A 16,208-nucleotide genomic window follows, 5' to 3' on the forward strand; every position below is an offset into this window, starting at 1 on the left:
TGCAGTCTTGTGTTATTATCTTTGTTACAATCTGTATGTAATAATGAAAATGTACTGTATGATCCTAATTGAGTTTGTGAGACAATTGACCTTTTTTATAGGTATAGTTGTGTGTTTTTACCCTGATACAAATGGGGATTCCAGTTATCACACACCTGTATCTTCTTGTCTTAATTGTTTGTTGGGGGTATATACTGTATAGCAGGTCCAATGAAGTGAGGCTTAATTACCACTGAGGAAACTGGCAGTATACTGACGGCCGAGAAACACGTTAGAGCTATTATAATTGACTTTGTCTCACAAGCGGGACTCATTGTTTCAATCCCGACTGCTGATACTTGTCCCAGACCCCGTCAATACATGGTCTGACCACCTACTGTGCATCGCAACTCACACAGGATTATACAGGTGCAGCCGCAGAGAGAATTTAACCACTTAACTGACAAATTATTTTTCCAAAAACTGCTCCAAAATTGTCGGGTTTTTTTTATGATTGAATTAGGTCAAGAACATCTAATTAAAACTTATTCAACACAATTTTATTAAAGAAAATCTTTTTTTCCTGTTTTTTTTTCTATTTTGAAACACAGTATACCATAAAAATAGCTATTTTTTCAAATTCCTGAATTTGAACTTTAAACACTTTTAAACTATTTAAGACTTATATAAAACTCATTTAACAGTAATTTTCATAGTAATAGCCAGGCGTCTGCAAGGAGCAGCGCCGGCCTGATCAGTGAAGAGGTGGGGTAAGTGGCTGGGGGGGAGCAGGCGGAGGCTGCCTGTTCCCTTCCCCAGCAGCGCAGGGGTTACACAGGAGCACCGGCTCCATTTAGTCAAATGACCCGGCATCTGCATGGGGGACATTGATTTTATTACCCCAGCGTCTCCGTGTAGCAGCGCTGGGGTTACACAGGAGCCACACTCCTTCCCAGTGTAACAGCCCGGCATCTGCAAGAAGCAGCGCCGGATGTGATATGTGAACGGGGTGAGTGGTTGGGGGAGGTAGTAGGCAGAGGCTGCCTGTTCTCTTCCCCGGCAGCGCGGGGTTACACTGGAGCATCGACTCCATTTAGTCTAATAACCCGGCATCTGTAAGGAGCAGAGTCAGCAGTGTGTGTGTTTGGAGGGGGGGAGGTGTCGGGTTGCTGATCACTGTTCCCAGCAGTGATCAGCACAAACGAGTACAATGCGTAGTTGCAGAGGGACCGGAAGGTCCCTCTGAGGCTGGTGGCTGCTGGAAGATTCTCTTCCAACACCCACCTGCAGGGCATTTCTGAATGGTCGTATCAGATACGACCATATCAGGAAAAGCCCAGTCTGGTATGGTCGTATCTGATACGAGCATGCCAGGCAAGTGGTTAAAGTAGGCACCTGTCTTTCAGCACTGCTCATCACAGCCAGGCCAGGAGTCATACACAGAGCAGATCACCTGTTTAAAGGCCCCTACACACTAGACGTTTTTTTAAAGATTTGGCTGATTCCGATGCATCGGAACGACAAATCGTTAAAATCGTTTCTCGCGTGCTCCCATGGGGTCGTCAGCCGCATCGCCTGATCTTTTATACATGCAGTCCAATAAGGCGATGCAGATGACGATCCCATGCAGCGTTATGTGGCAGGAGGCGGCATATCTGGTGGTTGGGCACCGGATCATCCAGTGTGTATGCATCACCCTCAGACTAATGGTTAGTGGAGAGGTTTAAAAAAAACTTTAAAGCATATTCCGTTGTGCTTTACAAATGGAAATAACATTAATAGAACCAAACTGGGTAGTAACAGACAGACATAAAGGTAAGAGGGCCCTGCCTGCAAGCTTACAATCTAAAGGGAAATGGGTGATACACAAGGATAGGTGCTACATGTTGCAATTGGTCCAGTCAGATTGCAGAGGTTATTGGTGGGCTGTCACATAGGAAAGTTGACCTAGGGACAGGAGGATGTGAAATTGTAGAAGAAAATATGTCAGAGTATGTGTAGACTGTAAGAAGGGATGTAATTAGATAGCTTCCCTATGAAGGTTAAGTGGGTGGTTCTGGAATCTGATAAGCTTGTCTGAAGAATTGAGTTTTCAGGGAACGCTTGAATGTTTGAAGACTAGCGGAAAGTCTTATTATACGTGGGTGTCCTGTAACCGTGAATGGGAACAAGTGATGTGTGTGGACAATAGACACAGATCTTGTGCAGAGCTGAGATGTCTGGTTGAAAGATATTTTGAAAAAAATGAAGAGATGTATGTTGGTGTGGTTTGGTTAACAGCTTTATGTGTGAGTGTAAGTATTTTATATTGAATACGGTAGAAGACCGGTAACCAATGGTGGGACTGACAGAGTGGATCAGCAGACGATGAACGTTTGGCGAGGAAGATCAACCTCGCAGCTGCATTCATTATGGATTGTAGTGGTGAGAGCCTGTTTTTGGGAAGGCCAGTAAGGGGACTATTGCAATAGTCAATGCGGGAAATAAAGAGTGCATGGATTACAGTTTTTGCAGTGTCTTTTGTAAGATAAGGTCGAATTTTAGCTATGCTTTTTAGATTTTGAGACAGATTCAATGTGGGGAACAAAGGACTGTTCAGAGTCAAGGATGACACCTAGGCAGCAGGCTTGTGGGGTGGGAAAGATTGGGATTATTTGTTACCCTATTTATTTGGACATTAAAGAGATTTCACAGTCTTCCACAGGGTTCTCAGAGGATGTCACTGATGACATCGTATCGTGTATCACCAGCGACATAGTGGTTACACACTAGACGATGTGCACGATATATCGGTCCAATCCGTTACATCAAACAACATATCGTCTAGTGTGTACCCAGCCTTTTATAGCACTCAAATATAGCATGCCATAAAACACCTGTGTTGCATATTTTAAACAAAATGGAAGTGCACCTTTCGTTTTTCCACTCATAAAAACTCCCATCTACTAATAAACAAGTGTATACATAACATACCCTTCAGCCCATCAATGTTTGTTCAAATGCCATATTGCATTACTAATCCAGACCACAGCCTTCTGTGCCTGTTTATTAACACCGCACACATGCGTTCCAACAGTGGGGGACCCAGTGGAACTCACCCATGTGAACGGCCAAACGAGTATTTCCAATTGTGTTGCATTGCTGACTCATCTGTGTGATGTGAGCCTCCATTCACCAGGTCTCATAGAGGAAGTCTGTTAGCTAATTGTTTCCTATAGGAACCCTGATGAGCATTCCGTGCACCGCACATTTTATACAACACACCTTTGCTTTAGATTCATGTATAGTTATGGTCACAGCTGTTTACAGTACATCCCTACATACAATTACTCACTGTGCATCATAAAAAATACAAAGAACAAACAAATACAAACACTTGAGTCACACATATACATGTAATAGTCTGCAATTTCATGCTCACCATTACCTGCATATACTGTATGTCATCCCTAAATACCAATATCTATAACTTAGTGTAAATAATAATGAAAAATTGTGTATACCGTATATACTCGAGTATAAGTCGAGTTTTTCAGCACATTTTTTGTGCTGAAAAAGCCCCCCCTTGGCTTATACTCGAGTCATGCCCGCATGGTACGCAGCTGAGTAGCGTACCATGCGGGCCGCGGTGCAGACTGTGTCTCTGTGACACAGCTGCACCGCGTGTGTAGCACTGACCGGACGGAGTTCGGTCAGCACTACACACTGCCAAACACACAGCCGCCGGCGTCGGCAGCTGTGTGTTTGTTGTAATCAGCAGCCGATGAGAGTCTGTCAGACTCTCATCGGCTGCTGCTGCTCCCACTGCGGGAGCCATCTTCCGGCTCCCGCAGTGGGTAATGGGAGAGACGTCGTCATGACGATGCCTCTCCCATAATGCAAAGTGGCCAGAGGAGCCAGTAGCAGCGTCGGGACTAGGAGCGGGGTTTCAGGTAAGTGTTTTTTTTTCTTTATTACATCTCTCTCTACTGGGGGGGGCTACTACTGGGGGCAGTACCAGGGGGATTACTACTGGGGGCACTACCAGGGGGGGTATTGCTACTGGGGGCACTACCAGGGGGGTATTACTACTGGGGGCACTACCAGGGGGGTATTACTACTGGGGGCACTACCAGAGGGGGAATATTACTACTGGGGGCAGTACCAGGGGGGATTACTACTGGGGCAGTACCAGGGGGGGATTAATACTGGGGGCACTACCAGGGGTGATATTGCTACTGGGGGCACTACCAGAGGGGGAATATTACTACTGGGGGCAGTATCAGGGGAGGGATTACTACCAGTAGCTGCTGCATTTCCCACTCTAGGCTTATACTAGAGTCAATAAGTTTTACCAGTTTTTTGTGGTAAAATTAGGTACCTCGGCTTATATTCGGGTCGACTTATACTCGAGTGTATACGTTATGTAACAAAGAAACAAATATATACAATAAAAACAAATGTAAAGTGATTTTTGCAGCACAGGTCAGTGGCAAACGCAGGATTTCTAGAGAGGGGTTTCCAAATGCTAGATTTTAAAGCGAGTGTGGCCAGTCCATGAAGAGGGTATAATTAGCACATAACCAACTACAGTATAATATATGTCATACTAAGTATAGTGTTATAATTCTGACATATACAGTATACAGGACCAGCAATCACAGTAAGCCATTAGATGCGGCAGTAGGGCCATCCTGCCTGAGCTGAATGTTTTTATTTCAGATGTGGGCTCCATTCCAGATTTGATAGCCTCTCTCTGAGCATGGTTCAAATTATCATGTCAAATCTTAGGTGTATTTGCCTCCTGTAAATCGTCTTCACAAAGTTTTAAGAAAGTCTTGATATTGTGGTTCCTGGACGGTGGGTCAAATGAACATGGTCTTTTTAAAATTGACCTGGAATTATCGTCATTACACACATTTAAAATTTTCGACCCAACCTGTGATATCAAACTTATCAAGTTTATATATAGGTACAAATTCTAGTCCCATCTTAAACAAAGAGCTCTCTCCACGTGTCAAAGTATGTTTTGACAAATGAATCACAGCGTTAACAAATGTTGTCTCCTTCCTTTTCTAATATCACCCCTTCCTCCTTGTTTGTGTTCTGCGGTGTATTTTTTTACGGAACTCAATGTCTGATCCCCTCTCCCCCCTAAGTAGTGGATTAAGTTATAGCACTTGGTGGTAAAAGATGTTTGTAACTGAGTACAAATAAGATTAATATATATCAACAGTAAATACTGCTTTCCTCCTATATGTGCATATATTCATGTGGAGTCTACTGGTGTTATCACCTGTCAATCACCTATAAACTGTATGCTGTTTATAGTCAAGATTCACAGTTTCTAGTTTTCTGTGCTTACAAGCTACAGGCAACCAGTACATTTCTATAGCGATCTATATTTGTGCTTAGCTTATCTGATTTATCCTCAGATAATATAGGTGTGACGGAAGCTCTTAATTCAGTCAATACTGCTCTGAGCTTGCCCAACTCAGATCCCACCTCCTATACTACTAACAAGATGAGATCCATACAACATTTATTTAGAACTCTGCACCATTTAGAACACAATGTTGGATTGGTTCTCATTATAGTTGATGTGACAATATTTGTTCATGCAGGACCAGAACTATCTCTTTTTTATTTAATCTTAATAGTCTATGATCAATCGAGGATTTTTATATTTTTATATATATATATATATATATATATATATATATATATACATGTCAATAGAGGACTGCTGAAGTGCTCTTGATGAAATTTCACTTTGCTAGCATCGTCATCAGTTAACGAGATTTGGGCAATTGCTGCTTGATGAAGCAGGTTATTGTCAAGAAACTTGGTTCTAGATTGTGTCATATAATCAACTTTGTATGTGTAACCACTCTAATGACTAAACATGCAGGTGAGGACGAATACAAATGTATCTCTTACAGTAAACTTGTTAATAACACTGAATCACAGTAAAATACAAATTGTAAAATAGCCAGTTAGGTACTGACCGAAAAATCAACCAACCAGGAATAAGGTCACAAAAATGTGAAGAAATTCTTGTATAATATAAATAAATTATACAACAAATTAATCTTCAGAAGATGTGATGCTGAATTGTCGAAGATAATAGCATTACTAGATCAAATCTCCAACCATTCAAATTTGTCCAAGAGCAGAGACCAGTGAACAAAAGAAAGTCCACCTCATCAAATAACAAAAGAACCATGCACTCACAGTGGCTCATTGAGTCCATCAGCTGGGGTGCTCCTGTAGAAACCATGTAGAATTCCTCCAATTCACCAGTCCATATTGAAATGTAGACAGAGCAGGGCACTCATCAGTCTTGTAGCAATTTAGAAAGATGTAGTTTATTTTAAATATAAAGTGTCATAGACCGTAACCATGGTGCAACCTTATCCATCCAAAATTAGCAGCAAATGACCAAACTCACGTGACCACCTTATATAGCACTCAAATATCACAAATCATAAAACACCTGTGTTGCACATTTGAAACAAACCGGAAACAAATATATATATAATAAAATAAAAAAATAAAAACTGGCTGAGCAGAGATTGTACTACTAGCAGGGCCACCATCAGGAAGGGACTGTTGATACTGGAGTCCCGGGCCCGAAAACTTAGACAGAGAGGGAGGGCCCGTCCGCTCTTACCGCCTGCCAAGCAATAAAGTGAGAGGGGGCCTACTTCTACCGTAGTGGTGGCTACTAGCCCCGTGCAATAAAGTGACAGGGTTGCCACAACCATGCAATACAGCTTTTTTTTGCAAGCTGGCGCATATGACATCATGATGGCACATCACGCCGCTGAAAAAGAGAGAAGGTGTGGCGTGTGGGGACCAGCCAAAACAGAACAAGGTAAGTGATATATCAAGCAGATGCGGTGGCTGCCTGGGGCAGGAGAGTGGAAACCAAAAGGCAAAGCAGGGCTGGAAAGACAGAAGGGCCTGGCTGGGGTCAGGTAAACACTGCAGGGTTGGATAGATAGAAAGGGTTGCTGGCTGGGGAGATAGAAGGGGTGTCGGCTGGACAGAAAGAAGGAGTTTTGGCAGGGGAGACAGAAAGGGTGCTGCATGGGGTTAGGGAGTCACTGCAGGGCTAGAGAGACAGAAGGGGTGCTGACTGGGGAGATAGAAGGGATGCTGGCTGGATGTCACAGGCGTGGGATTTTGGGGCTGTGTTCCCTGGCTGGGCCTTGGACCTGTATTACTCAGCTCAGATGCTCGCTGGAGGAGACTTGGTTTGATGAAGTTCCTCTGCATGAGAGGATGCAGAAGACTGGTAGAGGATTGATATAACACAGAAGTTGCTTGATGTGGCTGGAAAGCCGTGTAATGGATGGTGGAAGCACGGACTGCTAGGTGCGACTAAGTAGCCGTATGGTAAAGGTGGCAGCACGGGCTGCAGGGTGCGGCTAAGGAGCCGTAAGGTGATGGTGGTAGCTCGGACACTAATTGGAGCGGCTGGGAAGCAGTATGAAGATGGTGGTAGCGTGGAAACTATTTGGAGTGGCTGGTAGCCGTATGGAGATGATGGTAGCGTGGAAGCTACTTGGAGTGGCTGGGTAGCCGTATGGAGATGGTGGTAGCGTGGTAGCTACTTGGAGCGGCTGGGTAGCCGTATGGAGATGGTGGAAGCGTGGAAGCTACTTGGAGTGGCTGGGAGCCATATGGAGATGGTGGTAGCATAGAAGCTACTTGGAGCAGCTGGGTAGCCGTATTGGAGATGGTGGTAGCATGGAAGCTACTTGGAGCAGCTGGGTAGCCGTATTGGAGATGGTGGTAGCATGGAAGCTAATTGAAGCAGCTGTGGAGATGGTGGTAGAGTGGAAGCTACTTGAAGCAGCTGGGTAGCCGTATGGAGATAGTGGTAGCGTGGAAGCTACTTGGAGCAGTGACAACACCTACGGAGCGCAGTGGTGAGGCTCACTTAGTTAGACTAAGGGACTTGTTGCACTGGCAACTAGTGAGAGAAGTGAGGTTCCTTTTATAGGGAGTGCTGGATGCTTACTGGCTGGAGGAGAAGGAGGAGCAAGTCCATTGGTGGAAACCGCGTCACATGGGCAATCCAAGATGGCCACGCTCACGGACCGGAGTTCCGCGGTGGACCCACGTGTGAGATGCCAGGCCGGAGGCTGAGGAGAAGATGCAGGCGCCATCAGGAGACAGGGAGAGAGATTGCCTGCAGGAACAGGCCAGCGGGGCAGCAGACCACCGCTCCGCAGTGCTCTGAGAGGTAAGTGCCGAGGTCTGATTCTGGGGTCTCTGTGGTGAGTTGTGACAGTACCCCCCTCTTGACGAGTGGCCTCTGGACACTTTCTGGGTTATGAGGGAACTTCTTGTGGTAGATCTTGACCAGGCGAGGTGCATGTACATCAGGAGCATTAACCCAGATTCTTTCCTCTGGACCGAAACCCTTCCAGTCTATGAGATATTGAAGGCGATTGTATCGTAAACGAGAGTCTAGGATACTATTGACCTCAAATTCCTGTCCAGGTTTAGCTTAAACACCAGCAGCTTTAGGAGGTTCCTTTTGAAATCTGTTGAGGATCAATGGTTTCAGAAGAGAGACATGGAAAGAGTTAGGAATGTGGAGGTGTGGAGGTAGTTTTAGCTTGTAAGCTACTGGATTCAGAACCTTGGCAATTGGAAATGGCCCAATATAATGTGGAGCGAATTTCATTGAGGGAACCCGGAGTCTGATGTTACGACCAAATCTCCAGATTGAAGACTAGGTACTGCTCGTCTCTTGCGATCAGCAAATCTTTTATATCGGGCAGATGTTTTAATAAGGGTGGAACGAACCTTCCTCCAAATATCAGAGAACTGCTGGAGAGAAATCTTGGCAGCTGGCACATCCAGTGTCGGAAGAAGTGAAAATTCTGGAACTCGAGGAAGGAAGTGGAATTAGTGGAACTGTAAGGAAAGGAGTGGAATTAGTGGATGTGTCATAATGATTGTTGTGAGCGAATTCGGCCCATGGGAGGAGCTCTACCCAATCATCTTGAGAAGAGGAAATGAAGGTGCGAAGAAACTGTTCGAGATCTTGGTTGACCCTCTCAGTTTGTCCGTTGGTCTGGGGATGATACGCGGTAGAGAAGTTAAGTTTCACCCGAAGTGCTGAACAAAGTGATCTCCAAAATGTAGCTACAAAATGCACTCCTCTGTCAGAGACGATTTCTTGCGGAAGACCATGAAGTCTGAAAATCTCCTTAATGAAGTTTTGGGCGAGTAATGGAGCCGATGGAAGTCCAGTGAGAGGCACAAAGTGGGCCATTTTGGAGAATCTGTCCACATTAACCTAGATTGTGTTGTGGCCTTGAGATGGAGGAAGGTCAGTGATGAAATCCATAGATAAATGTGTCCATGGTCGTGAAGGAATGGCTAATGACTGAAGTTGCCTGGAAGAAGCTTGCTGAGGTACTTTATGCTGAGCACTCTTAACACAGGAGGAGACGTAGGAGACAACATCTGTTTCATTGAAGGCCACCAGTAGGATCGCCAGATAAATTCAGTCATCTTCTCAATGCCATAGTGTCCAGAGAAATGAGATGCATGAGCCCATTGTAACAACCTTTAACGACGGTGGAGTTCCGCAAAAATCTTCCCCACAGGTGGAGTCATAGTAATGCTGGTAGTGGCAAACGAGGTTGGATTCAAGATGGGATGATCCTGTTCAAAGAGCTGTTTAGAACCACTCTCCATAGAACAAGAGAGAGCATCGGCTTTACAGTTTTGAGAACCGGGGAGGTAGGAAAGCTTGTAGTTAAATCGAGAGAAGAACATCACCCATCTAGCTTGCCGTGGATTCAAGCAGTTAGCTGATTTCAGATAGAGTAAGTTCTTGTGGTCTGTATAGATGGTGATGGGATACTGAGCCCCCTCTAAAAGATATCACCATTCTTCAAGCTCCAATTTTATGGCGAGTAACTCCTGGTCTCCAATGGAGTAGTTCTGCTCAGCTGGCAAAAATCTCTGGGAATAGAATCCACAAGGATGAAGTTTTTCATCCTCAAAGCGTTGAGAGAGGACTGCTCCAACTCCCTCAGATTGAAGCATCGACTTTCAAAATGAAAGGTCTTGTCATGTCTGGTTGTTTCAACACAGGGGCCAAGATAAATGCTTGCTTCAAAAGTTGAAAAGCAGAAGTGGCTTCTGCCTGCTCACCAAGTAGTTGGATCCGCCCCCTTACAAGTGAGAGCTGTGATGGGAGCTACCAGGGTAGAGAAACCTTTAATGAATTTACGGTAGTAGTTTGCAAAACCTAAAATCCGTTGAATGGACTTCAGTGATTTAGGAATAGACCAGTCGAGGATGGATTGAAGTTTTGCAGGATCCATCTGAAGATTTGACCCGGAGATGACGTACCCTAGAAATGGTACACTGGAAGCTTCGAAAATACATTTTTCCAACTTGCAGTAAAGTTGATTAGAGCGTAATCCCTGGTGTTGAAAGCTGTCTTCCATTCATCACCGGGTCGGATACGAATCAAGTTGTAGGCGCCTCTTAAATCGAGTTTTGTGAAGACTGTGGCTCCTTTGACCTTGTTGAACAACTCAGTTATGAGAGGTAAGGGATACCGATTTTTAATAGTTACATCATTGAGTCCGTGACAATCAATACATGGACGTAACCCTCCGTCTTTCTTTTTTACGAAGAAAAAACCGGCCCCGGCTGGAGAAGAGGAAGGCCAGTGTGAAACCTTTTTCTAGGTTTTCCTCAATATATTCGGACATGGATTGAGTTTCCGGGAGTGAGAGTGGATAGGTACGTCCCCTATGAGGGTTCTTCCCTGGAATGAAATCTATGGGACAATCCCATTTGCAATGGGGAGGTAGAAGATCCGCCTTTTGCTTACTGAACACATCCGAGAAATCCGAATAGGGTTCAGGCAATTGGCACCCCAAGAGGTAATTTGCATGGTTGACCAATCGATTTGTGGAGAATGTCTCTGCAACCAGGGTAACCCAAGAACTAAGGAATGAGAGGCTTTGGGAATCACTAGGAAAGATAGTTCCTCAGAGTGGAGAACCCAGATGGTGAGTTTAAGGGGTTGAGTACGTTGAGTTATGGTTCCACTATTAATTTGACTACCATCAATGGCAGTTAAAGTTACTACTCGGCTTATAGCTTCAACAGGAATCCGATATTTATGAACAAAGTCTGTAGTCATAAAATTTTCTGCAGCCCCTGAATCTAGCAGGGTTAGAACGGCAGCTGGACCCTGTGGAAGTGTCAATTGAGCTTGATTAGTGGAATCAGACTTCCTGGGTGATTCGATGGCTACTCCTAACTTAACCTCTCTTCGATAAGTTAGGAGGAGGCATTTCCCGGACGAATGGGACAGGATTTAACTAAATGTTGGGGAGATCCGCAATACATAAAGAGATTCTGTCTCTGCCTTTTCTGCCGTTCCTCAGCGGACAGGCAGGATCGGTTAACCTGCATGGGTTCTTCGCCCACGGGAGAAGGTAGTCGAGAAGCTGGACGTGGCCTTCCACGATCAAATCTGCCTCTCTCCAAGGCACACTCTCTGTGTCGAAGGTCCACCTTACTGCAGAGAGTGATTAAATCATCCAGACTGGTTGGAAGGTCACGGGAAGCCAGATCGTCTTTGAGTCTTTCTGAAAGACCACTCCAGAAGGCAGCAATGAGAGCATCCTCATTCCAACTGAGCTCCGAAGCCAGGGTCCGGAATTGGACGACATATTGGCCGACGGTCCTGCTGCCCTGACGGAGGCGTAGAATATCAGCTGATGAAGTGGTTCTTCCAGGCTCATCAAAAATCCTGTGAAAAATGGCAATGAATTCAGGATAGTTGGAGAGCAAAGGATCCGACTTCTCCCAGAGGGGCGAGGCCCAATCGAGTGCTTGACCAGAGAGTAGAGAGATAATGTACGACATTCGGGTTCTGGCTGTCGGAAAATTGGCGGGTTGAAGCTCAAAATTAATTTCGCAATGATTCAAGAAACCTCTGCATAACTTGGGGTTGCCATCAAACTTGCTTGGAGGTGAGAGCTGAAGACAAGCAGAAGGTGGAACTGGAGGAGCAGGTGACACCGCAGGAGGAAAGGCGGCTTGAGTGCCAACTGGAGCAGCCTGAATGTTGTCCAGACGCGATGACATATCCTGAATGAATTGGATCAACTGGACCTGAGAGGTCTCTTGTCTTTCCAGTCGAGATAGCACATCCTGAGAGGAATCTACTCCAGATCCTTGACCACTTGCCGAGTCCATCAGGCCAGTGTAAACTGTCAAAGGCGTGGGATTTTGGGGCCTTGGACCTGTATAGCTCAGCTCAGATGCTCGCTGGAGGAGACTTGGTTTGATAAAGTTCCTCCACATGAGAGGATGCAGAAGACTGGTAGAGGATTGATATAACACAGAAGTTGCTTGATGCGGCTGGAAAGCCATGTAATGGATGGTGGAAGCACGGACTGCTAGGTGCGGCTAAGGAGCCGTATGATAAAGGTGGCAGCACGGGCTGCTGGGTGCAGCTAAGGAGCCGTAAGGTGATGGTGGTAGCTCGGACACTACTTGGAGCGGCTGGGAAGCTGTATGGAGATGGTGGTAGCGTGGAAGCTACTTGGAGTGGCTGGGTAGCCGTATGGAGATGGTGGTAGCGTGGAAGCTACTTGGAGCGGCTGGGTAACCGTATGGAGATGGTGGTAGCGTGGAAGCTACTTGGAGCAGCTGGGTAGCCGTATGGAGATGGTGGTAGCGTGGAAGCTACTTGGAGCGGCTGGGTAGCCGTATGGAGATGGTGGTAGCGTGGAAGCTACTTGGAGCGGCTGGGTAACCCTATGGAGATGGTGGTAGCGTGGAAGCTACTTGGAGCGGCTGGGTAGCCGTATGGAGATGGTGGTAGCGTGGAAGCTACTTGGAGCGGCTGGGTAGCGGTATGGAGATGGTGGTAGCGTGGAAGCTACTTGGAGCGGTGACAACACTTACGGAGCGCAGTGGTGAGGATCACTTAGTTAGACTAAGGGACTTGTTGCACTGGCAACTAGTGAGAGAAGTGAGGTTCCTTTTATAGGGAGCACTGGATGCTTACTGGCTGGAGGAGGAGGAGCAAGTCCATTGGTGGAAACCGCATCACATGAGCAAACCAAGATGGCCGCGCCCATGGACCGGAGACCCGCAGTGGACCCACATGTGAGACACTGGGCCGGAGACTGAGAAGAAGATGCAGGCGCCGTCAGGAGACAGGGAGAGAGATCGCCTGCAGGAACAGGCCGGCGGGGCAGCAGACCACCGCTCCGCAGCGCTCTGAGAGGTAAGTGCCGAGGTCTGATTCTGGGGTCTCTGTGGTGAGTTGTAACACTGGAGAGACAAGGGGTGCTGGCTGGAGAGACAGAAGGTGTACTGGCTGGAGAGACAGAAGGGGTTCTGGCTGGAGAGACAGAAGAGGTGCTCACTGAGGAGCACCTTTTGATGCATATGAAGATAATTGAAGGATCTTGTGATAAATATAAGGATTAGCATATAGAGTTTTGTGAGATACATATAGGAACATATGGAATTGTTTGTGAAACAAAAATAGGAGCATATTGGATTTATGTAGGTCTATATGAATCATATAGGAATGGTAGTTGTAGCTGGTAATGTACAAAATGGGACTTGTAGTTCATACTACAGTATGTGTAAAATGGGAATTGCAGTTCATATTGTGAATAAGACTGGAAGTTGTACTGGGAATTGTCATTGAATATGAGGTAAAAATAAATAAGCCCAGTGATCTAGCAGTGGCTCCCATACATACTGTACATCAGGGTGGTGCTTAATATTTGAATGGGTTTTTTTGGGGAGGGGAAATGTGGAGATGTCTGAGAGGCATATGAGGAGTTCAAAAGCATACATTATCATGGGACCCAGAAACAGTGAAATAGGACCCCAAATTATTTAAATAATGGGTCCCGGAACTCAAAGAATTTTGGTCACAGCGTGACCACTGGCTATTGGTCCCAATAATATACATTTCTTTAAAGTGCATTATGAATTTTCAAAAAACTTCTTTTGAGCCAAGTATTGCAATTCTAAGAAATTACCCCATAAATACATAGCGTTATTCTTCTGAGTACATAAATACTAAAAATATGAACTTTACATACGTTTTAACCAAGTTACAAGATCAAAAAAACAAAATTACAGTAGACAGAATTTGTGTCTTTGTTTAATTTTTGCAAGTTACAAGATCAAAAAACAAGACTACAGTAGATGAAAAAAGTCTTTGTTTATTTTTCACATGTTGCAATCACTGGTGGCTAATGTGCAGGCCGTTATCTCAGCAAGATTGCATTTTCAAGCTACAACAATAAGGAAGATTTTAATGACAGTGTTTCTGATACCAGAGTTTTATTTGCATTTAAATGGATAGATGTTCCTTTGATGTTCTGCTATGAAGAATGAGTTTTTAAGCAGAAAGTTATTCTGAGGTTGAGTTATTTAAATCATGAAACACTATCTATTATATAACTTACTAACGTTTCCGTTTAGTTCATACACAATGAAGCAGATGGCAAGGGCATGCCCCCTGCTGACAGCTTCTTCCAACTGCCAGTAAGAAACACATGTGGGGAAAAGGGGAGTCCTGGGGAGCTGCTCACGGCCCGGAAAGTCCACAAGGGAGCAGTGAGACTTTGGGACTGAGAGGCTATTTGTCCTGTTTACTACAAGTCTCATCAGCATGATGTCCTGTCCTGATGGCAGGTGAGAGTGGAAGAAAGAGGTAGGGGGACACGTAGGGAGAGAGAGAAAGATGGGAGGGAAAGATTTTGGGCGAAGCAGGAGTGTGAATTGGGGATAGAAAGAGAGCTGAGGGAAAGGGGGTGAGGTTACGAGAGTTAGAGATGGGAAAAGAAACCCCTGCAGCGCTGAGGGCAATAGCAGGTGACGGGGCAAATACGGTGTCCAAAATACTAGTATTAATATAATTAAGAATATTAGAGATGCTTTTTATAGTAAATCTATATGTACTTTACATTCCAGTAGTAGAACTTTAAATGTTGGATGTAAAATGTTGTAGACACTATTCTTCTATGCAAAGTAATTGTAATAAATATCTTGAAATAAGACTGGAATTTTGTTGTGTTCCTGATTACAAAACACAATTATCTTGATACTTTGTGAATAAAGAAACCACTTTCCTTTTCAGATGGCATTGTTACTGATGAATATAAACAGCATTGTGATTCATTCAGCACTGACAAAAACAGATGTGTAATTATTGCTGTATGTGCTGCTGACACATCAGGTAAACTATCTGTTATTCAGAAACTTCAGCTGGTTATGTAACTTTCAGATGGCAGTATTTTCTTCTAAGGTACAAATGAGTATGGATTATACAGCACAAACTGTATGTGTACTTTTGTAGTCAATGAGTCTTGGTTTAATACTGTCTATAAAATGACTCTGATTGTTCATATTACCAGAATCGCTGCAATTATTTTTTTCTCTGCAGAATCTTAAGTTCTAGTTTCTATTTGTTATTGAACATTATAAAAAACACATACCTTACTATCTATCTCATTGTTTCCTAGTGCAGCCTGGATGACATAGAGCAATGCATCAGTCAGTCCATCACACTCCCTCATCCTTCTGCGTGCCTCCTCTCCAGCAGAACTCACATTCCTGCAAATAAAACATAAAATGCCAGTTTGAACAAGTTTCAACTGAAGTCAACATCATGGTTTCTATAACTCTGTCTACAAGGCCTAGATAAGCTCCCCTTATAGCTATATAGGCCTATATTTACAAGTCCCACTTTCCCATTGATGCTTTTAAGTCTATATATGTTTGCTAAGTACAACTGTATAAAGCTGTTAAAGTGTAGCTTGTGATTTATGGTTCCAGTTTATTCTGGAGCATTTGATAACACAAAACAAACACTTATAAAACAATATTAATGCTATTTGGGATAAAGGCTAAACTTGCAAAGTGTATTAGAAGAACCTAATCCACTGACTGGAGCAAAATGCCTAACATTTATCTGACATCAGTATCCACATATATAAAACTTGGGAATGTGGCTTCATCATAGCATACAGTATTTGGTTTGGATTTAGACATCATAACATACACAATGTAAACTGAGCTTGCCCTATAGAAACAAATACTACCTAACCTATGCTTATGTATAGGGAATATATAGGAATATGGGCATGCGATTAATATCCCGACGATCGGGATGCCGACTGCGGAAATCCCTTCACTGGAATCCTGATCACTGAATA

At 44.4% G+C, this 16,208-nt stretch overlaps 1 protein-coding gene across 7 annotated transcripts in view; it reads right to left on the reverse strand.

The window, feature by feature from the left end:
* Positions 1 to 16,208, reverse strand: part of CTNND2 (catenin delta 2) — a 708,944-nt gene that overhangs the window by 209,393 nt on the left and 483,343 nt on the right. For all 7 annotated transcript variants that reach the window (XM_088445725.1, XM_088445723.1, XM_088445721.1 and 4 more), the window contains one exon: positions 15,489 to 15,606. In XM_088445725.1, the coding sequence (XP_088301851.1) occupies positions 15,489 to 15,606 (118 nt within the window). The remainder of the gene's footprint in view (positions 1 to 15,488; positions 15,607 to 16,208) is intronic.

Source organism: Taudactylus pleione, unplaced genomic scaffold (genome assembly GCF_031769625.1).
Source record: "Taudactylus pleione unplaced genomic scaffold, aTauple2 ptg000386l, whole genome shotgun sequence".
Classification (NCBI taxonomy): Eukaryota; Metazoa; Chordata; class Amphibia; order Anura; family Myobatrachidae; genus Taudactylus; species Taudactylus pleione.